This window comes from Capra hircus, chromosome 2 (assembly GCF_001704415.2).
Source record: "Capra hircus breed San Clemente chromosome 2, ASM170441v1, whole genome shotgun sequence".
Taxonomy (NCBI): Eukaryota; Metazoa; Chordata; class Mammalia; order Artiodactyla; family Bovidae; genus Capra; species Capra hircus.
This window is the reverse complement of record NC_030809.1, coordinates 32404643-32429988: the sequence shown is the minus strand read 5'-3', so window position 1 is coordinate 32429988 and position 25346 is coordinate 32404643. Positions and strand designations below refer to the sequence as shown.

Sequence of the window (25346 nt, the reverse complement as noted above, 5' to 3'; positions counted from 1 at the left end):
CTCACAGATACTTAAGTTTAAAGTAAATAAAATCAGTGAAGAGAAATGAGAGACAAGAAAGTGTTAGAGGGGAAATATATTCATCCCATCGACTAACATCAATAGACAAAAAGTTCTGCAAATGGGCTACTACATATACTGTGGTCATTAAAAAAAGGGTGAGAGAAGAAAAAGAATGATTTCAACAGCTTGAATTTTTCAAAAAGAATTGAATACAATTGCATGAGTTGGTCAAATGTTTTATTTTGCTTTGCTTTTTTAGTTCCTAGAAACCAATAGCTGTGATTTAAAATGGGCATTTTTCTCCTGTGCGTAAATAGTTTCTCAAATTAATGTCATACATTTTGGAGAGATATAAGGGCAGGCTTGAGAGGGTAAGAGAAACTACAACTTAATAGATCAATATCCTCCTTAGTGAGACTTAATAGATCAATATCCTCCTTAGTGAGGTTTCTTCAATTTCTAGATGACTAGTAGGAAGTCACAAAGTCTTTCATTAAATACACTAACTATCCTTCATCTACACTTTTCTCTCATCATCTCTCCCTTCTATCCAAATAACTGCAAAGATTAGAAAGTAAGGTTTTATGAAATGATCATGGACATTCACTGGAGGTCTAGTGGTTAAGACTTGGGGTCTTCACTGTCATGGCCTGGGTTCAACACCTCGCTGGCGAACTACGATCCCTCAGGCCATGTGGCGTGGTCGGAAAAAAAAGAAGAAACAATCACTTAAAAAGTGAACCACAAAAGAAAGATATTAACTTAGCTATTTTGTTTTACAAATCATGGAGAATGATGCCAGTAGTTTTCTTTCTCTTTGATGGAGTTGCAAGACTTTTACAAACTTTAGATTCTCTTCCCATGCTGGGTAAGAATAATTTTAAGCGTTATCATTTCTAAGTCCTCACAAACAAGATGTTTCTAACATGAAGAGTTAAGTTCTCCTAAATACCAAAAGACAGCTAAGTCTATATGTCAATTAGATGACCACATATTGTTTGGTCACGAAACAAATACAGTGCCAAGTGATCTACTGGCTCAAAAACTGAAACACATTTTCAGAATCTGTTCATTTCCTTCTCCTTTTAAAAAAAAATTCGATTATTTACTTTTCTTTATTTCGCTGTACCTAGTCTTAGTTGCAGCACATGGCATCTTTTAGTTGCGGCACACAGAAACTTATATACTACATGCAGTATCTAGTTCCCTGCCCAGGGATTGAACAGGAGTCTCCTGAATTGGGAGCAGGAAGTCTTAGTCACTGGACCACCAGGAAGTCCCCAGAATCTGTTAATCAAGAGCTTCAATATCCAAGGTTTTTGAGCAGGATACTCACAGGTTTCCATCTAAGAATGTACTTGGAAATGTGAGATGATTCTGGTGCATTCCATTGGATGGGGTGAGAGTTGGGTTGACTTGGGGTCTCAGTGATGATTACTTGGACAGGACCACTTGCATCTGAAAATGACAATATGAGTTGGTGATCTTGAGCATTCCCTTACTTCAACTTAAAATTTAGTGCACATGGCCATCAGTAAAGACAGTTTTGCTTATCAGTAAATGCGAGCACAATAAAAATTATCTGGAGTTAATTTTTTACATATTGACATTGGAAATCAATGAGACAAATCCTTTTTTTCTTAATTAATCACTGTCAAATAACAATATTGTGTTAATTTCTGCTGTACAGCAATGTGATTCAGTTATACACACACATACACACACACACACATATATGGTTTATTACAGGATATTGAATATAGTACCCTGTGCTAAACAGTAGGATCTTGCTGCTCATGTATTCCGTGTATGATAGTTTGCGCCTGCTAACCCTTCACTCCCACTCCATGCCTTCCCCATGCTCTTCCTTTTGCCAACCACAGGTCTGTTCTCTATGAGACAAATCCTTTTTTAGCAGATAGATTCTTGTCTTTCACATGAAAAATGCAACTCAAACTTATTTATAAGCAAATAAAACAATTTTTAAATGCCACTTAGTTTGCTTTCTTCTCCATTTTCAAAGAATTGGGAGAAAACTGTGGAACCACTCTAACACAAATAATGTAATACAGAATACAAACTTTCATTTACTTATACTAAACTTCTTTGAAGGAAATTCTAGCTTGTGGAGCTTTTCATCAAGGACAAATCTACCATCAAGAAAAAACATTCCAAAGGCCATATGACATGAGGTAAAACAAACACATTTCTAAATGCGGTAGAATCTTAGACAAACAGACAAAGGTAATAATTAAAGACTCAATTTTATTTTTCATCCTCTCAGTCTAAGATCCCATCAGTTTGGGAAAATGTTTTATTTTTATTCAAGAAGTTTGCTCTAAAATCATTCCATTGATTGGTCAAATTGCTGAGATCAAAATTATATTTTTTCAAAAGTAGTTATCAACAAAATGACATTCTGAAGTGTATACTAAATTTAATATTCCCACATCTTAATGTGTAAAACTATTATCAACAAATTTAGTGTGTGGTTTTGGTTCTTCTGCTTTTTTTTTAAGGCAAAACAAGAGAAGTTGAATGAATTTCTTAATAGGGTAGATTCTATTTAGGATAATTATTAAATAAATGGAAATTTTATGCCTGCAGAACAGAACAGTAAATACTGTCTTTTTTATGATGTCAATCAATGTTCAACTTAATAGAAATAAAAATAAAGTTCCTTGTAATAACGTTTCTAAGAATTTCTAACTGACATTCTGTTAAACAGAGCAAAATTTTGCATGTTAGCTAGAGCAGTTCAGCAGATTATTAACAGATTTAAATTTTCCATAAGGTTGTAGAAAATATATTGATTTTCAGACAATTATTATCTTCACTATTAAATTTTATTTGAAAATAAAGTTTTCTCTAGCAGAACAAATATACAACTTACATATCTGGATAGACTCAAAAGTTCTAGAATAATATACTCACTTCCATGATGAGAATAATTCAAAGTTTGGCTAAAGACTAATAAACATTCTTTAAATCTTAATTTCATCTAATACACATATTTGTAAGCTGTACAAAAACCAAAATTAATAAATAAAATTCTCAATTTTTAATTCTAAAGTGTATATTTCATAGACCATGGCAGGGTGTTTGTTTTAATTAACTGGCAGAAGTCAATTCCACAACCCTCTTTGAATCACTCCTTCACCATTATATATATATATGAATATAAATACATTTTAAAAAACAAACATTGAGGTAAAATTTTAGAGATGTGATTATTTAAAGTACTCCCATAATCAGTAAATATAGAACTATCACATTTTTATATTACAATTATTGGTATAAGGCTGTTTAAATATTGATCCTTAAAAGAAATCCTACCATAAGTTCCTCATATAAAGAGATGCCTGATATGTATCTTAGTTTAACAACCATGACTTTGAGAGAAAAAAGTTTATGATGCCATGAATGTACACCACCAAGAGTCATTCCTAAAGCTAACCTAGACTTCGGATGATTAAATGCCAATGTAGGTTCATTGATTGTAACAAATATACCACTCTGGTGGGGATGTTGATATTAGCGGATGTTGTGCTGCGTGGGAGCAAAGGCAACATGGGAAATCTCTGTACCTTCCTTTTGATCTTACTGTGAACCTAAAACTGCTTAAAATTAGTCTTAAATTTTAAAAAAAGATCATGATGATTATGGCTGATTCATGTTGATGTATGGCAGAAACAATACTATAAAGCAATTATCCTCCAATTAAAAATAAATAAATCTTAAAAAAATTATGATGGTTACATGTTTATCAAGATTAAGTTTTACATAACATAAGTGACCTTTACTGCCTACCTTTAAGCTTAATCATGCTGCTGTGTCCACAAGGAGGAGGATAGTAAAGAAAACGGGAGGAAAAAGAAACAGGCAACTCAGAGGTTTTTACTCAGTGATGGAGCAAAAGAACATAAGGTTTCCTCTAAAATTTCAAGTGCTGGTTTGAAACCCTATGTTTTCAATGTTAGGCTTGTATCATATGTCACCTTTAGGGGAACTACCCTAAACAATAATAAGATATCTTGCATTTAGCACAATTTTGTTCAGAGAGTAAACAACTATCCATGATTTGTAAGGTCAATTAAATTCCAGCTATCACTCTACGCCACTTTTTCTACATATGATTAGAAGAGAAGAAATTTGAAAATTCTGACATTATTTACATTATTTAGACTTAGCATTTTGATAATCCTTTTGATAGCGGTTAATCGGTAAAACTTTGTAAAGTAACCTGAGCAATGACTCACACCATTGTGAAAACTTGACTCCCTCTCTTATTCAATATAATCATACTAACTATGAAATAGTTATGAGGAGATATGACAAAATGTCTATACTTTCAAAACCAGTTTGAAATAAGGCCCAAATGAATAATTTCCAGTAATGGTGACCCTGGAGAAGTTAAACATTGATGCATTTGCAACTCAGCCCTTTTTTTGTTTATTTAGTTTGCTGAGATCTGTGCTTTCCTGGTTGTTTATTGACAAACCAAATGCCTCTTATCTTCTGTTAGTTTGAACAACTCTACTGAATCCTCTGTAGGAGGAACAAACAGGGCAAGGCTCAGAGACAACAGACTGGTGAACTGTTGTTCCGTCATCCTGCCCACACTCTGAAAGCCCCACAAGCCAGGCAGGAACCACTGAGTAAACCAAATACACAGATAAGACCCAGACTGTGTACTGAGGCCAATCCCCTCTCCGCTGAAATCGCCTCTACACTCAATGGGCTCTTCTGTTATGAAGAGTAGAAACAAGGTCAACACATAAAAATCCAACACAGGAGGATTCCCTCCCATTTAGATTTCATCTCTGGCGTGTCAACCTACAGGCTTCCAGCACGTTGTTATGTGAACAGGCTTACTTTAAAAGAGATAGCGAAAAAAGTTCTCTCTAATTCACCGAGAAGGAAATCACTTTCAAGACCACCACACCAGTAAGAACCATAAATAGACAGTAAGAGAGTTTTTAGAAATGTCTATCTTTTGGTTGTATCGTTAAAGAAAAAAGCTTCAGTTAAATACCTTCTGAACTTACGGTAATTCTGCAGAGCTTTAAAAATTATTGAAGAAAAAAAAAATTATTTTAAGTGATTCCTATACACAAATCTACCACAAAATACAGTTTAAGAGCCAGATCAATCTGTGCTGAGAACCTGTTAAGCAAAGTCATCTTCAGCAGCCCAGACAGCCTCTGAAGCCAGGGGAGAGGAGAGTCTCTTCTAAGTTCAGAAAGGGTATATATGAATGGTTTTCAGGATCATAAATTATTAGTTTACGGAACTTAAAGGTAATCAGCTAAACTCTCCCCGTTTTACAGATGAGGAAATAATGAATGAAGCTTGACTTGTATTTACTTAGCAGCATGTACAAACCTGGACCCATGTCTTGGCAAACACTGTTTTTGGCCAAGTTGTTCCATACCTTCTTCTTTATGACAGTAAATCTCTTATCACATTAAAAAGGGACTTAGTTAACTGAATCCTGATTTCTGTCATAGGCAGGTTCTAATGTCCCGACAATCTCTCTTTCTATTTCTGAATATAGGCCACACCTTAACTTAGCAGAGAGTCAAGAGACTTTGATCTCAGTAATTGCTCAAGTAACTGATGCCTAAAAATTAATTTTGTTTTTTGGTCACACCACAAGGCAAGTGGAACTTCTCTGTCTAGGAATCAAACCCATGCCCACTGCAGTGGAAGGGCAGAATCTTAGTCGCTGGGCTACCAGGGAAGTCCACAATGCCTAAAAATTAGTTTCAGAATTCAACCCATCTTACTGTTGACTCATCATTCAGCAAAAATTAAATTCAATTTTTTAAGAAATGAATAACACTTCCAGCTAGGCATTATGTCCCATGACCTGAAAGAACTCCAGCAATAAACATTTTGGAGTATTTGAACAGCATGGGCAGAGAACTGACCAAGTTACTCAACTCTGGACCCAGGATATTTTGTTCCAGACTCCAAAAGATCAAACACATGAACATTCTGACAAAAAGAGGGCCTGGATGAAACACGGAATGAATACATATCATCTGTATGATACACATGAATGAATGTGTATACATTTCATGCAATTTCTCCATGCAATCTTTCTGTTAAGAAACATAACATAAAATCCTGACATTTACTCCCAGCATCAGTTACTCCATGGTTTCTATTTACAGGTACAGATCAGAAATGAAATTTAGCCAGTGTTTTAACCTAATGGAATGTTCTACAATGTTAAGAAACAAATTTATATGCAGGCACTTTTCCACAGCCTTCTACTCCTACTTGACTGAGAAAAAAGGAAAACCATTTAAGTAAAAAATATTCGATTAATGATTAGTGAAATGAGAAAAAGATAGGAAAAGGAGGAGATACCAATTTAGGCTTCAGAGTGTTAATAAACACTGATGTTACCGTGTATTTTATCACACAGTGGAATAAAGCTACTTACCTGGGTAGGTCTGTAAGGGCTGGCAGGCCCACTCCCCAATGCCGCGGCCATAGCAGTAGCACTGGTATCTGACCCCCTGCAAATACTTCTCCCATGAGTCTCCAATTTGATAAAACGTGCGGGTTTCTGAATCCTGACATTGATCTAAAACATACACAAATAAAATATTAAGCAGTCTTGAAAACTTAAAGTGACAAATTTAAATTTGGTGTGCTAGTGCACAGATTCTTAGTTTTAACAAAAACTTGCAACTGTCCTTACAAATATAGCAGTTCAAAAATGTTTTATTCATATCTTGTGCCTTACTGGACAGTTAATGATCAACAAGTACCCATTGGGAGGAATAATGAGCTTTCTAAAAGAATAACATTTCTAAATAAAAATGTTAAGATTTAGATTTCAGTATATATTGACAATCTGAATCTTAATTTGAGAAAAATAAATTAATTTTATATTTTACCCATCTTAATGCAAACAGTTTACCATTTGAAGAGCAAAGATGAAATATCACTTTATACATGTCTTCAAAATGTGGATGATTTAATTTTACATATAAATGAACTGAGATAAATTTCAACTAGTTAATAACTTGCTGAGCAGCTTCTAAGAAAGTCTCTCAGGCCTCTCACAGCTTTGGCAATCGTAGGTCAAAAATACTCATCTGATCGGTTTGTTTTCTGGGTGAGCAACATGTCTCTTTGAGTAAAGGAATATTAATGGATTACCTCAAAGCTGGTAACACAGCTCTTTTAAGGCCCAACCCTCACTATTTGCTTAGATCTATTAAAAGAGCAGCCAAGAAAAATAAGGAATTTGGGAGGGAGATATTTATTGGCATAATCATTTGTCCACATTATTGCACAGTCAGCAAAGGAAAGTTCTCTTTCAGACATGAATTATCTTTATGACTCAGAACCAAAAAACAAATTTGTTTCAATTAAAGTAAACCTTCATGTGTTACCAAATTCAGCAAAAATAAATGATTACCACCCTCAAGTTTAGATATTGGTCCATGATTAGAGAAAAGACTTTGCCAAGCTCTCTGCAGGCCATGATCAAAGTCTAGAGCCAGTTTCAATCAAGTAATATCAAAGAACTCTCCTTATCTGAAACTTGCTAGCTATACTCAGTGTTCAAATCCAGCTAGGGACACGAGGCTACTTACCAACAGGATCGCACTTCCACCGACCCCGGCCCTGACCGAAACAGGTACAATTCAGCATGTGTCCCTCTTCGTGACGTTTGTGGAATGTGTCATTCACGTTGTAAGTGATGCCATCGACGATGCACTGATCTGTTTAGGAAACAGTGGGATGGGTGGAGAATTTTTCTGTTTCACTGATGAAATAAAAGAAGCTATACTTTTCGAAGCATACAATTCCTTCCACTTAATTAGCAACATCTTTCACTAAAATAACTTTTCTACTGGCATAGAACAAACTTTTTTTTCCAAAGCTTAGTCAGTACTATACTTCTTGCAAAAAAAAAAACAAAACATTTCTCTGTTATAAAATTGTACAGATTAGAGATCTAAGTATATACAACACATTTTAACTTTCAGAACAAGTTCTTGCTGGGTTCAAAATGACCTTTAGATCTCTGCTTGTTACAATAAATAGGAGGCAGATTAAACATTCTAATAGGATACCCAGCATGATGCAATGGTCTCATCTCTAGAATAGCAGGGCTAGGGAGATTCTTGGAATGTGTAAATAGAATACCATAAGTGACATTTGAAAAGTTAACAACAACAACAAAATCAGGCCAACTCTGTTGTTAACTTGCTGCAATCCTAAGAAATTACTTCCCTCTCTGGGCCTCAGTTCCTTCCTCTGTAAAATGAGGAGTTGGTCTGGATGCCTTCCGAGTGTCCTTTTCAGCTCCGCAACATCATATGTATTAGACCTGGATTGTGTCATCCATCGGGCCCCGTAAAAGGAGAATGAGTCCAGGCCAATGTCAACACAGAGGCTACACGGACTATTTATCAGCCCAGAGCTCTACCTAAGTCTTATTTTTCAAACCAAAGAAATAGAAACACTGAAATAGTTTTAATAGATCAACAACCCTTATATCATACACCAGGGTCCAAAGGGGAAAAACTAGAGTGAACAAAAGAAATTGGTCTCTATGTCTTTTTCTCCTTGAATTAAAGGAACTCTGCCAAGATCTAATTTTAGAATAGCACGGTCTCTTTTCTTTACAAAAATTGCCCAGTCTTTCCTAGACAAGAATCCAACAGCATAAAGAAAGAAAGTAGAGTCGCTCAGTTGTGTCTGATTCTTTGCGATCCCGTGGACTGTAGCCTACCAGGCTATACATGGGATTTTCCCATACATGGGATTTTCCAGGCAATAGTACTGGAGTGGGCTGCCATTTCCTTAAGCTAAAAGGATCAAGTGATATCAAGTGATCATTTTCTGTTCTTTGAAGTCATCTTTTTGGCTCAGCCTAAGTATTTACATCCTGCGAATGTTTCAGAATCTTAGAAATGCTCTACCAGATTTTCTTAACTGGCTGTCTAACATGCAAAATCTATCCAACACAGTAGACTAATGGAGTGGCATTGCATACTTCTTCTCCTGCTTTTGGTAAAGCACAAATTTTCACGAAGAAGTCTGCTTCTCTGTATTCTCTGTCCTCTCAACTATTTTCATTAACAAGTGAGCATACCTCGGAGCTGAGAGTAGGCGACACACGTCCATTCTCCCCGACCATTTCCAACACATGTGCATCTCATCATGTGGCCCATATCATGCTGTTTGTCCCACTGGTCTCCAATGCGATACATGACCCCTTCATTGGTTGTACAGATTTCCTCGTGGGCTGTTTGGAAACAGAAGGGAAATGCATTACTGCATAAATGATCACAAGGGATAAAATGTATGCTATATCATCAGGCTGGTTTGGTGATCCTAAGAACTCTCTTGGAAGGAAGTCTTCTGTGCCTCAAAAATTCACTGAGCTCTGACTACCAGAGAGAGAAAACATAGTCTGAAGATGAGGTTTGTTTTAAGGAAAAATTACAGTATGGTTAAGGGATGTAAACCACAATTATGCCTACCCATTCAAGGGGTTTATAATGTTCTAGAAGTCTGGATTTGACTACTGTCCCATAACATTTTCTAGTTTCAGTTTATTCTAGATCAAAGGGAAACAATGTGTATGGGTATAGAATTGTAAGTTAATACGTGTTTTCCTTCTAAATCCAAATTTTCTTTTGCTGAAATGAGAGGAATGAAAGTAAGCCTAAGTATTAATAGTTTCCTTCTGATGTTTCATTGCCTCATATTCACACTTGACAGCAGCACATGGATTCTTAATTCTACTCTCAGAAAGTCAACTGTAGTCTAGTGGCTCTCGAAATTTGAAAACAAAAGGTATTGGTTCTCCTTTCTTCATTCACACAAACTGGAGCACAGCCTTTTAAAACAATATCCCTATTGATTGGAAAATACAGAGTCTGGGTCATTTTGTTGTTTAATAAGTGATAGACCTTATTCTAAAGCTGTATGCAAATACTGCAGGTCTGTACCTGCAGCAGTCATGTCAATGTTTTAAGCCACTCAGTTGTGTGCTTTTTACAAAAGACACATCTGTTTAAAAAAAAAGTGTATTTCCAGACTTTTAAAAAGTATTTTTATTGTATTTACATGTTTTGGACTTTATAACAGTGGGATTTTTAAATCATATAAACAATTCTATAATTCTTATACTTTTAAATAATTGTATAATTCTTATAAATCATATGAACAATTCTATAATTCTTAAATATTTGATTACATATAGATCATGAAGTTTTCTGCTGTCTAAAAATTAAGCCTTAATGCGTGAAACAGAAGTAAGCCTGTCTTACACCAAGACAGCTGCCTACAAGGGCTTCGTCTTACCAGCCATGGGGCAGAATCCAAACTTCTGGTCAGCGTCATAGTTCTGTGTGGTTCCACACCATTTCATGTTGTCCCTCCTGCCCTCAGAAGTACAGTCCGTGTAGTTGTGGTTGTTGTACAGGAAGGGAAAGTGGCACAAGGCACCATTGGAATTTCCACCTCGAGTCTGAACCAAAACTGTCCAAAACAACACACATGTCAGAAGAAAAAGATTACAACCGAGCTTTCCAATGTACAGTGAGGAATTACTGCGACTAAACTAGCCAAGTTTCTGCAACTAATTCAGAGTGTGTCTCAGAATAAAAGATGTCTAATAATACAGTTCTAAGCCTACTTAGTGTATTCACCTTCACCTCTCAAGCAGATTGAAATCCAATTTTTGCTCTCATTTTTCCAGCCAAAAAGAAAAAGATTAAATGGTCGCTTTGAATAAATCATGGTTTTAGCCAAAACAAAAGCAAGAGCACTCAGGCCTGCCTCCTATGTAGTCTTCAGCCTGTGGGATTGCCTACTGATTTTCCCATACAAGCATCTTTAATCACTTAACGATCCCAATGTGTCAAAAATAAATGCACTGGAGGGCTTTTCCTTTGGTGTCATTTCCCAAGACGACTGGGAAACTTGGGAGTATCTTTAACTGTGAAGTTAGTCCCATGTCCCCTGGGTCCAGATGACACAAAGGTAGTACTTCTCAAGTGTAGCCTTGAAAGGAATGCCCAGCTTGCCAGCCAATAAAAACAGAGCATGAGAAATGGGGTTTTCTCACTTGTGTTTCCCCCTGGGATACTCACCAGTATGGTCTGTACAGAAAGAATATTTCTGGTCTTGCTCATAATTGGAAGTTGTGCTGCACCAGAGGTGTCCATCCTGCCGCCCTTCGGTCGTGCAGGAGTAGAAAGTCCTGCCATTGTAGGTGAACGGGAGGACGCACGGCTCTCCGTTGGAGTTGCCACCGTAAGTCTGGGTTATAGCTACAAGCATAACCAAAAGGGTCTCAGTAAACATAGTTGCACTTGTCTCCCACTATTGTTCCTTATTTTCAGCTTAACTGAGGCTGACCTTGTGTCCTCAAAGGGGGGAAAAATACTATGAATATGACCAGCTATAAGTATTGACCAGATCATACTGTTATCAAAATACCTTACTCAGAAAGCCACATGTTTTTTGTGGGTAGAACAACACCTGAGTTCTTCTTCTGACATCCATTGTTACCACCTCAGCCGCCATGCCTGTTTCCCATTTGCAAAGCTATCAGGTTGGCCAAAAAGTTCATGCGGGTTTTTCTCTAAGGTGTTACTGAAAAACTCAAATGAACTTTTGGCCAACCCAATATATTACTACAGGTTAATTAAGGATGCTGCTCAAGTGATCCTGGAGGGGTATATATGGTTCTGTTGGTGCTGTCAGAATTAACACAAGAGGCTGTACTAGGGGAAAAGTCAAGTGCACCAATTATTATTGCTACAATTATCACCACTTTTATACCCTAGAAGAGTTTCATCAGGTTGTTGAAAGAAGTTTACATCACAAAGGTTCAGAACTTTGGGATTTAGAGTACTAAATAGGGATGGATTCGTTTACTCAGAAAGTAACCTCTTTTAACATTTTAGACAGATAAAAATACACAGTAGCTTAATACTCACTACAGGAAAGAAAACACATAGATTAAAAAGACTGAAAAAATATATATCAAACGCCAACCATGGCTGTTATCATAGGCTGGTAAGGTTATAAACGTTTCTTGTTTTATTGTTTTACATTTTTTGGTAAATGAATGTATTGCCTTTCAAAGTCTAAATAATAAGAAACTTATCGGTCCTCTTTTTAAAAAAGATAACACAGACCTGTCTCTTGGCAGCTGACTCCGTTGCCCAGGCAAGTGCACAGCATTTGCTTATTCCCTTGTGTCTTCAGCCACTGCATCCCCACAGAGTAAACCACACCGCTGTCTGTGACACAGTGACCATACGGAGGCGGCTGAGGATGAGGCTGGGGCTGGTAGATGGCTGGTCGGATATCAGTGAAGGAGCCAGATCCTGAGGACATGAGAAAGAAAAGTCACAGAGCTGGTTAAGGGAAAACTACTTCCTGGAGAAGTTTTCTGGGATCTTCAAGGTCTCATCCAGATGACTCTACAATCCGTCTTGTTACTGAGCTGGGATTGGAAAGAAATGCCCCTCCCTCTTTGCATTAGCTTTGGCACTCAGCCTAAGAAATAAACCACAAGAGGCTACCCAGTGTTCTCTTCCTTCCAGCTTACCTGGAGGTGCCAAGAGTGTATTTCCAAATCACCAAGAGTGTATTTCCAAATCACCAACATCACTCTGCCACTCCACAGAGCAGGTACCTCCAACGACTGCTTACTCATTTCAGCAAGCCAAAGCCCATGACTTTACAGTCCTCTACACCTGATCAGCTGACTTCATTCTTTCCATTTCATTCAGTTCAGATCACTTTATCCTTTGTTCTATGCCTCATCTGCACTGATCTTCTCATTATCCCTTCCTGTACCCTGAGCTGTCCCCAGGCTTTTCCCTTGGCCGGTAATGGTCTGTCTCACCATCTCTTAGCAGCTCCCACTAGCCCAATATATCTGGGCATCTCTCTTCCTGATATTATTTTGAGAAGTCTCTGCAGCTCTGCAGCAGACCTCTCGCCATCGACGTAACTCTGAGCTCCTCAGACCGTGCCCTGGGCAGCCATATTGGATTTTCTATTCACTACCCCTCCTCCTCCTACATTTCATTTCTCCAAAGATTATTTGGGAACTCTGTCATGGTTTTTTCCCTAAAATCAATCAATCCTCTTAAGACAGCTTTCATTTCAGAGTAAGACAACAGAATATGCTGATCTTTTCTTTAAACATAGAAATCTGTTCTCTTGGGGGTCAGGCCCAAGGAGGAACAGAATTAGAACTGAAGCTAGAATGCTGGTAGACTGAATTTAGCATCTCTCTAAGACAGGCCCCTTAAGACAGCTTTCCTTTCTGAGCAACATTGGAACCCAAATACTTCATAGACAATGGTCCCAAGGTCACACATATCGGGGGAACATGGCATCTGTTTTCATACACCCCACTTGGGAGAGTCACAACGCAAAGGAATATTAAGCTCCTGTAGAAGAAAGTTTTTATTGGTTTAACTCCATGGCTCTCAAACTTTTTTGAACAGAGCCATTTCAGTATTAATATTAGTAATACTAATAAAAATAGATAGCAATCATTGAATGCTTACTCCTAATTAACCTCTACTCTTTTTAATTTAAACTGCTTCAGTAGGCTGAGATTAGTAATTGTTTCTTTTTTAGGTTAGCAGCAATTTTACTGAAAGTAATCAAATAACTCAAAAAATGTTATCAAGTCCAATCTTGTTCTCCTTCCTAAGTGCTCATGGCAAGATGAAAACTCATCAAAAGGAGGAAAATCCAAGTAAGTAATTAATACTTTTTGCTAAATGACCTAGATGAAAGACTAAACCATAAGGCTAGTGCACTGTATAGTGAAAACTTGATAAAACAGAGCAAGGATAACAACAGAAGTACACATTCTTGACCACCCTTTCTTTCTTTGGATTCTTACAAAACAAGCTATAATGCAAAGATCCTAGTCTTATACTAGAAATAATTAAAACCTATTTTTTTAAAAAAGCTTAAATATTATGTCATTCCTTCCCATGTCTAGGACTCCTCTGAATTTTTCAAATGTGAAAGCCAATACATGAAGAAAATGACTGTGCATTATTTTATGGAATGCAACAGAGTTTGCTGGAGCATGGAAACCACACATAAAGGATTGTTTCCACAACAAAAAGAATAGAATGTCAGGGTAAGGAGATATATGCCATTCTGAAAAAGAACAAATGTACTTTTCCCCACTTTTCCCAGCAGAAGAATCAAGGGATCATGTAACTCAGCAAATTTTCTCATTTCCATTAAAATGTACTTTAGATATTCAACATACATACACAAGGGTATGTATATGAATATCCACATGTGTACTGATCTACAGATCTCAATATATTTATTGATATCTTTGTATATAAATCATGTAGGTTTCATGATATTAGTAATATTTCTTGGCCATCAGTTTAACCTCTTGGAACTAAAATTAGTTTCCGCCCCCCCCCCAGATCCATTTTAGTTTCATTTTATTTAAGTTTAGAAAACTTGATAGTAAACAAAGTTTTAACTAACAGTCTGCAAAGGAACTCAGCTTCATAGCCACATCATCCTTCAAGGGCACACCAAGGGAAAGATGGTTTTGCGGAATGCTTTGTGCAAGGTGCCCCGTTTGGGTCCCTGGGGCCCCGTGCCTCACCTGCAGATGTGGTCTGCAGGGAGGTATGCCTCTCACACTTCCACTCGCCACGGCCGTTGCCCGTGCAGATGCACTGGAGCAGGTTCCCCCGGTTGTCCTTCTTGCTCCAGGTATCCCCAATTCTATAGGATGTCCTAGTGTCCTGATCGTTGCATCTGTCTGTGGCAGAAAGAAGCGTTAAAACATGTAAATCAGTTTGAGCTTGGGCTTGATGCAAACCTAAAATAACAACAGAGTTGTTTCTAATAAGGACCTAGCATACAGCACAGGGAACTCCACTCAGTACTCTGTAATAAGCCTGTAATGGTGGTGGTTTAGTCGCTATGTTGCGTCCAACTCTTGCGACCGCAAGGACTGTAGCCTGCCAGGCTCTTCTGTCCATGGGATTCTCCAAGCAAGAATAATAGAGGGGACAGCCATACCCTTCTCCAATCTCCCCAAACCAGGAATCAAACCTGTGTCTTCTGCAATGAAGGCAGATTCTTTCGACTGAGCTAAATGATCTAAATAAACAATCTAAAACTGATTCACTTTGCTGTACACCCAAAACTAACACAATACTGTTAACTATACTCCAATAAGTTTAAAAAAAGAAAGGAGAATACAGTACTTCAAGTTTGGTAAGCTGTTTTTGGATGATACCTTTATATTCAGCTGTGGTGCCATGGGTGGTAAACTTCTGAAAGATGTGATTGCATTTAAAACAGTGTGAAGGAAGCTATACGATGTAGTCTATTTCCACTCATCTGTTTGCCAGAATGCTATTTTTCACTCATTAAATTTTCATTTAGTCATTCAGTTCATTAAATTTGATGAAAATCTTTCATTCATTACACTTTTTCACATTGTTTATTTGATTAAATTCATCCCCTCTGCTTTCTAGTCTTCCCTCTGTATCCTCTGGCTCTCCTGGCTTTGAGTCATGACTATTCACAACCTGCCTTATCATAAGGGTTTTTCTTTAGAAAACTAGAAACAATAGGGAGGCAAGTAGGTCTCATAGGATCTCAACCAACTGCCCCAAAGGAACTATTAAAAGAAAGCAGCATCTGTTTTTTCATTTGTTATGTAAAACAATTCAAGGCACCACCAACTTCTCTGACTAAAATATTCTCTCCCCTGGTCCCACCCCACCCCCTACCAAACACAAACCTATTTTAACATTACTAATAAAATGGCATCTTTTGAATTGCTCATGGTGTTAACTCTTTGATGGGAAAGTGAGATTATTAATATAAAATAATGTTTGTTTAATGTTCATTTAGTCACATCTGACTCTTATGACCCTATGGACTGTAGCCCACTAGGCTCCTCTGTCCACGGGATTAGACAGACAAGAAAATAAAATAATAATTTGTAACTAAATTACCATCAGTCTATGATTATCTGGCAAATAAACTGTTTTAATTATAATCCAGCTTTGCCCATATGCTGCAATGTGAGAGGATTTGATTGGTTTGTGAAACAGAACTACACTGGGTTAGATAAAAAATAATTAGTTGATGTTAAGTTCAGACACATACAGACACATATTGATCTCCCACCACAGCAGAAGTCTGAATAAAGATAGCATTGCTGGTGACACTTTTTCCCAAATCTCCAACCAAGTGTTGTCTTCCCCTGAACCTCCATAGTACTATTTCAGTATCTGTCTCAAAGTGTTTAATTCTGTGCTTTGTAGAAGATGATATATATAAGCCTTTCTCATCATCCTGACCTACTTACTAAGTTCTCTTTGACGAGTTGGCTAATGTCCAGTTCATTTTTGCATCCCTACACCATCCTGAATGAAGTAGGGACTTAAAAAATTTCATGGAAGAAATGACTTTTCTTTGAGAAGCTTTTCCCAACTTGTTATTAGAAGGGCTTTAAATAATAGATAAGAGTTTGAGTCAAACATCTAACTTGTCTTAAACTAAAACACTGCCGCCGAGGTCTTGGAAGTCTGATAATCGTAATAAAATGTTAAATGTAAGAGAACTGGTAAGATGCTCAAAAACATTTAGTTTAAATTGCTATCACTATTTAAAAGAGATTATTTTTTGTTTGAAAGAATTCAAATTTGGATGGTGAACATGATGAGATGGTTAAAACTTCCAGCTAGATAAGACATGTTCAAAATATTTAATTTGATTTTAAACATATAACACTGATAGTTGATAGCTGTATTGCTTCCACAAACTTTATAGTTTGACACTTCAAAAAAGGAGCATTGAATCCCTAAGGCAAAAAGTAAGGCCTCGGGGCAATCTTAGAAGGAGCTACAGAGATACCAGTGTTTCTTTCAGAAACTTTCAAAGTTTAGCTTCTTCACAGCACTTATAAACCTACAGAGACACTGTCCTTGACCTCAGAATTGGGGTTAAACATAATTTAACATATGGGATAAGTACCTTTTATTTTCATCAATTTTGCTAATGTATGTGCCTTACTTAAATGTCAAGCATAGATGGAAACCCAAAACTTTAGAGCTTTGCTCCTCTCTTTGTCAAGAGCACTCACATGCCCAAAGATGCATGTGCCTGTTATTTTAAAGATTTCCTTGCTACTTAGAAAATATCTCAGCGATCACGTAGATGAAACACTGGCAACTTATCTTCAGGTCTGCGACACATTTGGCACTGAAATGAACATTAAGTTTTTTTCTCAGTAGCTGATAACCTAGGACCTTATTGAAATAAGCTGTTTTATTTTAATTTAGTCTTCTTTGAAGCAGTAGAATAAGTTGGTTACAAAATTTTTCTAGACATCCAAAGGTTAGCATGCTGATGGAATGGATGTTGTACGTGATATCATATGACAATTCTCTCTAGGAATCCAGAGAACAATGCCTGACTTCATCTTTAACATACAGATCTAAAACGTACTTCTGGAGGTGCAAGTGATACGTCCACTGCCTTCTCCCAGGCAAGTACAGTCCACCATCATCCAGCCCTGATAAGGCTTTTCCCAGGTCTCCCCGACAACGTAGGAAGTACCAGCAGCCTGATCAAAACATTTCTCAGCTGCGGGGAAATTGGAAGGAAAAACAGAAAGAAAAAGAAAGAAGTTATTTCAAACTGTGCTGTCTCCCTGTAATTTAAAGTATATTGTGTAAGCAAAAACCCAACCACATTTTTTTAAGTGGCACTCTGTTCAAATAGAAAGGCACGCCCTGTAACTAAGCACAGAGCAAGTAACCAAAGTGAAAGGAAGCTCTAGCCAAGTTGGCAGGCAGAAATTCTGTTCTCCTAACAAGTACACGGGTTGTACATCTTCAGCTAGCACCGTTCCTCACACCAGTATTTTGAGCAAAAAGGATCTATGTGCCTCCTGTGGATCTATGAATCTCTTGAATAGTGAGACTAAATATGCAAAATTCCAATCTTAATTAAAAATGACCAATTATGAATGCCTGCATAAAATGACAAGAAAGCTATTTAAAATCTGGATTTCTGTAAAAATAGAGGCAACACAAAGAAAATAAAAACCTCTGTCTTAGAGATCAATCAGAATAAAATTTATAGCCAGAAACTCTTAGATTTCTATCTATAGAGTTCAGCTAAACATTGACACCAAAGGAAACAGCAATTTTTGACAAAAAATGAGCAAGAGATGATAGAACACACACCACATACAAACACGCGGTGTTTCTATCTGCCGTGTTCCAATAAAGAAAGATGTTAAAAGTCTCATTTTTTTTTTTCCTTTAAAAAAACTTACATCTTGACCAAGGAGAAATCTGAGAACAGATCTTAGAGAAAACAAATGACTTCTTCCTAAATCTTTCAACTCTATCTTAAGCTTTGAAAAAAAATTAAGACTTCCATTGATACGTGTATAGTCAGTCACGGCCGACTTTTTGCCAGCCCATGCACGGTATGCAGTCTACCAGCGTTCTCTGTTCCCAGAATTTTCCAGGCAAGGATAATGGATACTGTTTGAGTTGCCGTTTCCTACTTCCAGATCCAGGAACGGAACCCAGATCTCTTGCATCTCCTACACTGTCATGCGGATTCTTTACCAGGGCGCCACCTGGGAATCCCTAAGACTTCTATACACGGTTGGGAATTTGAACCGATTCCTTAAAGAAGACTATGGATTACACAACATTTCATTATTTTAAATAGAATTCTCAGTCTCTTATCTTTTTTATTGGAAGACAGGTATCTTGTCATGTCAATTTTGACTCAACCCAACATTTTGACTGTGTATCCCACCCCCATTTATCCCCAAGTCACACACCTATGGGCTTGCAGGTCCATTCTCCTTTCCCGTTACCCAGACACACACACTCTAACATGTAACCACCAGTCTCGTGTGGTCTCCTCCAGGTGTCACCAATCTTGTAGGACTGCCCCCCTTCATGGCAGCGGTCTGTTCAAGATAAAAAGCAAATGTTACAGACAGTGGGACAGAAAATAGTTTTAAAGCAGAAAAAGTCTCATATTCCAACCCCTTCGGCTGGCCAAAGAGAGCAGCGTTCCCATCGGGGACAGGGGAAAAGTTAACAGGTCTGGTCATTTGGGGTCCTTCAATTGAATGTCTGGTTTAAGCACAATGGGAAACCACAGAGGAAATCTGAATAGCAAAGAAAGGAGTCATAAATCCTGGATCCCCAGAGAGATCACAGGAAATTGAGTTCTAAAGCAGAAAAGAAAGGCTGCCAGGCATGGCCTCCACACACACATAGTGGGTTTAGCCTGAGACTAATTCAATGCAAAAGGCACACTAGACCTAGAATTCCAGCTTTCAGGATGTGGAGAGTCCGTACTTCACCCTAGGATAGAAATGTCTTTTTGATGGAAAGCAAATAGATGTATACATCGCAAGTGTGGAAATCTGGTTAAACACAAGGGCACATACAAAGGTTAAACTGTCCACTGTGTAAACGGTATGTAAACACTATAGAACACTGACTCTTAACATATACCGATAATCTTGGATAAATTCTAACATTAAATATAGGACAGGCTGATTGGGCTTATTCACAAGAGACTGATTTGTCTTTTCCAGAAGGCTGTACATCATGCTTTTTGGCGGGGGTGCCACTTACTTCCCTGACCAGAGATTGAACCTCCACCCCCTGCAGTGGAAGCTCAGAGTCTTTACCACTAGACCGCCAGGGAAGTCTGATTTGTCTTTTAGACTGAGCCTTTAAGAGACTTATACAACGATGGATTAAAATACACTAAGTGCTGTGTTAATAGAAGCTATTGGTAACCCAATGAATCATACTGGAAAGTTTGACTTAGCTAAACTAGAATTGCTGAGAGTAAGTCCAGATCCCTAAGTACCTTGGAAAATTCATTCCACATTATTCCTAGGAATAGAGAGCTCTGCTTCCTGGTTATAAACTATTGGTTACAAAGAAACCAGACTGTTTCTGTGAGATCCAAGCAGTGTGTACACTGCTAACAAGATTAGAAGAGCACACAACGGCTAATTCATTCTTCGTGACCATCTTTCCGATCACTGCGGATCACCACATGAGCAGTCTGGCTTGAAGATGCCCAGATAACATAAAATGGGCAACTCCTCTAAGAATGGGATGGAACCCAAGAGATTTGCCTGGTTAGGCTACGTACGTATGTGTACACACACACACACACACACTCTCTCTCTCTTATAAATGCAAACAGACTGAACACTGCCTCCATCTGTGCTCAGAGCCACCTTTCAGAGGCACAGGAATCAGCTGTGTGGCCATAGAAGGGTGTCTGCTCACCTGGGATAAATCCCCACATTAGGAATATCCAGTCATGGGTAACAGAAAATGACAGAGATGGGAATGGAAAAGTTCACACTGTGTTATCTCAGCGTTCCTGGACAGAGGCCGTTCTTACTTGCAATGGTGCAGCTTATTCTCCCTCGCCCAGCCCCGATGCAGGTACAGTCCCAGATCATGGAGTCCTTCGGGCGCTCATAAGTGTCGCCCACCCGGTAGGTGTTCCCAGTATACTTGTCAAAGCAAGTCTCTTCAGCTGAGGGAAGAAGGAAAGTCCATATGAACCTTACATAGGGAAAAACTTTTCTATTCCACTACTCTCATCCAAGGGAAAACCTACGTTTCTATTCTGTGAGTAGCAAGGGACAAGTGGAAAGTTTTTAAAACCTGAAGTAGCAGATCTCAATTTTACCCTAGGGTCTAACAAAGCCTCAGTTTTCAACCTTTGACAAGTTTTCTAATTTTCTGGTGATGAATTTCCATTGGAAAGGATTCTCAGGCGCTTAGGAAAAAGCTATAAAGCACAACCTTAGAACCAGCTAGATTGTGAAGGAAGGACTTTAGATTCCTCTCTCTGGCTCAGAGAATCAAACCAAGGTCCACTTAAAAATAAACAGTCTGAAGAGCTCCCACCCCCACCCCAGCACTGGCCCTTGTTAATCCTACTATTTCCATTTTAGTCTCATCAGTGGTTCTCTGCAGGAGTTGCCATAATTTATAAGAAATAGATCAAGGGTCATAAAGGAATGAGAACTTTGAAGTGGTCAGTGGTTTTACGTTGAAATGCAGCTGACAAATCGCTTGACAATGTACTGCCCAAAGTGCTTTCTGCCCCATACTCTTACAGTCTAAGATTTGGAATTACTTTCTAATAAATTAGAATTTTATAAGCAATTCTTTCTTTTTGAAGGGAGAAAGAACACATATCATTCATGTTTTGGGAAAGTAAAACAGAAAGAAGACCCTAGAAACTACTTTGGGATATATTTGTTCTTTTGTTTGAAAAGTAAATAGAACAATATAATTTGAAAAGCAAATATAAACAGTTATTAAACATTTTTAAAGATAATTTTATTAGGGAAATGGGATATGTAATTTTACTACTAATCCTAAATTTAATCAACAAGCACTACTTCTCTATTAGATTCTAATAACTATAATAATCAGAAGATACTAAGAACTAGGCAGGCTCCCCATCACTTACGTTCAGGCTTGCTCTCACAATTAAAGCCCCGGCTCCCTCCATAACAGGTACAGACCAAGGCACTGCCCAGGTAGGTGCGCTCCCACTGTTGGTTTATCTGATAGTGCTTTCCATTGTCATAACAACCAGCTGTAAGAAATGAAGAAAAAAGTCATTAAATTTGGATCCTTCCTTTTTCCAAAGTATGGAATTTTCTTGCACAACTAAATTGATAAGCCTAAGCAACAAACGAACAGGAAAAAAGTTAATCATCAAAGCATCAGAAGAATTAAAAGCAACTAGATATCTAACGAGTTAACCACACATTTGCACATGTAGATATTTAGGTATTCCTTTTGTTTTTCTTTTGACTTAGTTAAATGTTATACAATGATGTCATTTCCATCTGGCCAGGGGTCTGCACCAAAGGAATGGAAACATTTTGAAAAGCAGATAACTGGGAATTACATTTTAAAACGTGCAAGGAATTTCAGCGCTCTTTGGGGGTAATAAGTCAAGAAGGGTAATGCTAAGCAGTTTCCATTAGCCAAGGAAAAGGGAGGGTGTGTCTTTGAGAAACTGGAAGAGGAATTCCAATCTCTGTTCTTGGAGAAGCATCCTGAGAAAGCATTTTGAAGCAATTACATCTCATTCAAAGTTGGAACAGCATAATTATTCAGCTACTCTCCCCTCATCCCCATTTTGACAGTATTTAACCGATTACTTAGCAACAAAGAAAATAAGCGTAAGGACCACACTAATCCCAAAAATAAAATTTTAAAGGGGTGCATCATTTTTCTCTTTAAAGACGAGTTCTGGTTAATTCAAAGGAGGATGACCTGAGTCTGTACCAGCCCTGCTGGACATCGCTGAGCTCCGCCTTCCAGCGCCTTATTTACCTAAGCCCACAAAACCAGCTTGCTCAAAGCCAGTCTTTTATGTCCCCCTCTCATTCAGGAGTACACACACTCCACGCGCGCGCGCGCACAAAACTTCACTCACAACTTTGGTTGGCTTTCTGGCCCCGTCCTGAGGCAGCCTGTTCCAGCCCACGGTCAGTACTCACGTTTGCTCTGACTGACAGTCAGCGGGGACTGGGGCTGAACGATCTGCTGCGCCTGTCTCCTGCTCTTCGAGGCTCCCGCGGAGGGTACCGCTGTCCCCAGGGACAGGACGGCCAGCAGCAGCAGCAGCCCGGGCCCCGGACCCCCGAGCATCTTGAGACGGTGAGGCAACTTGCCACTTAAGTTTGGCTCCCTTCGCAACCTGCGGACGGAGTCCCCTTCCAGTACCACCAAGAGAGTCAGGGCTGGAGGATGGGGAAAGGGCAGGGTAGAGGGACAGAGGGAAGGAGAGGACGAAAGAAGTTGTGGCTGCAGGTCCCCTCGCCCCCGCTCGCGATTAGGGGTGCCCCTCTTCCCCGTGCAAAGCGCAGCCGGCGCGAGCGGCCGAGCCCAGAGAACCAGGGTTTATATGGGACGGTCCCTTCCCGCCCCCCGCGAGGCCCTGGGCGCCGGGGAGGAGGGACCGGCCGGACCCCCTCCCACCCTCCTCCGGCCGCAGCCGCCGCCGACCGCGCGCCCATTGGCCCAGGCTCCGGGTGACGTCAGGGGAACTGTGGGTTCGCCTTGAACAAAAGAGATGCTGATCGCCCGCCAGGATTGGGACAAGAGAACTTTTTTCGGTTTCCTTTGCGGTCGTCAAACTTTTGGGGGGTAGAAGGGGAGGGATGGGAAGCGTCTGGAAATGGGTAGACTGGGAGGAAAGGGAGGGGCTGGAGTGCCGTGTAGCCAAGGGGTCGCAAGTCCATCCTCCCTCCCCACCCCCGCTTCCCTTTTTAAATATTTTATTGGGGTGAGGCGGAGGGGGGGGAAGAGTTCAGATTGCGTCACCGATGGGGGTGGGGGGAAGAAACCTCCGCTCACTGGAGTGTACTTCGACGGGGAGGAAAAACCATAAAGCAGCCACCACCTTGCAGCCGTCGGAATGTAGACTGCCGTCCCGGGGAGCGGCTGGCTTTCCTGCGGTTCCCTCTCTTGGGTCTGTGCAATGACTGGGGACTCACTTTGCCTTCACAGCTTCCTGTTCAAGTCTTCTGCCTTTCTAAACGCAGTACCTGCTGGTTCTGAGGACGTTTTAACTGAGGGTAGGGGGTGGGAAGGGAGGAAGGCGACGGAGGGCGGAAGGGAGAAAGGATCCCTTTAATGAGCTTCTACTAAGTACCAGGGATTCCGCGGGGCGGATCTAGACGGAAACTCGGTGAACGAGGTTTCGTTGGAAAGGACAGAGCAGCCGTTTGCTTCCCGCCCCCGCCCCCCACCCCGCCCAAATATGCAAGAAAGTCTTCTTGTCCTGGGGATGGGATGCCTGATACCGCTGAAAACTGGAAAGTTGGACCGACCTTGGAGAGAGAAAGATCGTCATGTCCTTGCCCATGTTCACCGTTACACAGAACAGAGATCGTTGAGTCATTAAAAGTTGAGAAAAGACCATTTCCAGTCTTTCCTTCTTACGGTAGCTTCCTTGCGTTTATTTGGCATTTTCATTTGGTAGACATCGGTTTCATCATAGAATTCCCCTCCCCCAGCCCCGCTGCCAGACTTTTTTTTTATTTTTCAAGTAAGTAATACTCTAAGAAATGTGGAAAGTTCCCATTTAAGATTTCCCAGTCTTTCCCTCTAAATGCATGGGTAGAAAGGGAATCTGAGAAGTCGCTAGCATTTAGCAACTCATCACATCAGTTCTTTTTACAGAGAAACACAAGTCACACTTGGTTTTTAAAGATCTTCAAAAGGAGTCCTCAACTTTCTTCAGCAACTCCTGAAAGATCTAAACTCAAAGTTTTGCCTCGCTAGTTTTGTTAGTAGTGCAGACCTCGCATTGGTTTTGAGAATCTATGAAGGCTGCAAGCAGGTTTGTCTTTTTCTGCACATACTTAAAGAAAAAGTTCTGCCTTTGGTAACTGCCATGGGTAATTCGAACTCTGGTCTATAAAATGCCCAACATCAAAGGCACAAAACTAACATTTCTTTTCATTAACACAGGGATTTAAAGAGGAAAAAACACAGCAAATATCAGTTTCCTGCAAGAAGTGTAAAATAACTTCCTAAGGCATCTTTGTGACCAATTTTGCAAGTTGAAAGAGTGCCACAAATTTCCCCAAATTTAGAGTCCTGTCTGGGTTAGAGTTTTTTTGTTTGTTTGTTTGTTTTTTCAATTTCTCATCATCACTTGACAAACCAGTTTTCTCTTTCACACATAAAAGGGCCCCTGTAAAATTCTTCATAAGTTTCTGGGAAGCTGATGTTCCTTCCAGAGGGAAGGGTACCTGGAAATCAGGATGTAAATAAGATAAACTTGAAGCTAATGCTTTCTTAAAATATACAGATTCTGGGGGAAGGAAATCGGTGGTTAAAAAGTATTTTGCCAACCAAAACCATAATAGTTTGACATATTTACTGTACTCAAAATACATAAGAATAATATACACATGAGAGCTTGCAGGAAATAGCCTAAGTGACTTACATTTCAGAAGAAACTGATATTTGAGTCTGTTGAAATATAATTTGCTTAAGGATATGGTATATTTGTAAAGTCTTACAAGCAAAAATATACAATATTCTGACTGTTATAGAAATCATGACAGTTTACCCTTTTACTTAAAAGTGGATTTTTTTTTTTTTCAACTTTGGAGACAGAAGCATTTTCTTAGTTAAGACAGCAAGGCTTGCTGTAGTATTCTTTCATTATCAAAGTTCCTTGTAATTGTGTAAGTCTGTTATCTCTAACTGGAG

At 39.1% G+C, this 25346-nt stretch overlaps 1 protein-coding gene across 11 annotated transcripts in view; it reads right to left on the bottom strand.

Annotated features, from left to right (window-relative positions):
* Nucleotides 1-22999, bottom strand: part of FN1 (fibronectin 1) — a 69391-nt gene extending 46392 nt beyond the window's left edge. For 4 of the 11 annotated variants that reach the window (XM_018059801.1, XM_018059832.1, XM_018059817.1 and 1 more), the window contains exons 1-13: nt 22619-22769; nt 21574-21702; nt 20488-20625; nt 18887-19018; nt 17530-17667; nt 14663-14821; nt 12192-12383; nt 11139-11318; nt 10348-10524; nt 9131-9283; nt 7623-7751; nt 6458-6601; nt 1340-1461 (exon numbers count right to left, since the gene is read on the bottom strand). In XM_018059801.1, coding sequence (XP_017915290.1) covers nt 1340-1461; nt 6458-6601; nt 7623-7751; nt 9131-9283; nt 10348-10524; nt 11139-11318; nt 12192-12383; nt 14663-14821; nt 17530-17667; nt 18887-19018; nt 20488-20625; nt 21574-21702; nt 22619-22769 — 1944 coding nt within the window. Of the gene's footprint in view, nt 1-1339; nt 1462-6457; nt 6602-7622; nt 7752-9130; nt 9284-10347; nt 10525-11138; nt 11319-12191; nt 12384-14662; nt 14822-17529; nt 17668-18886; nt 19019-20487; nt 20626-21573; nt 21703-22618 lie in introns of all 11 variants that reach the window. The other 7 variants (XM_005676508.3, XM_018059785.1, XM_018059810.1 and 4 more) reach the window with 4 other exon arrangements.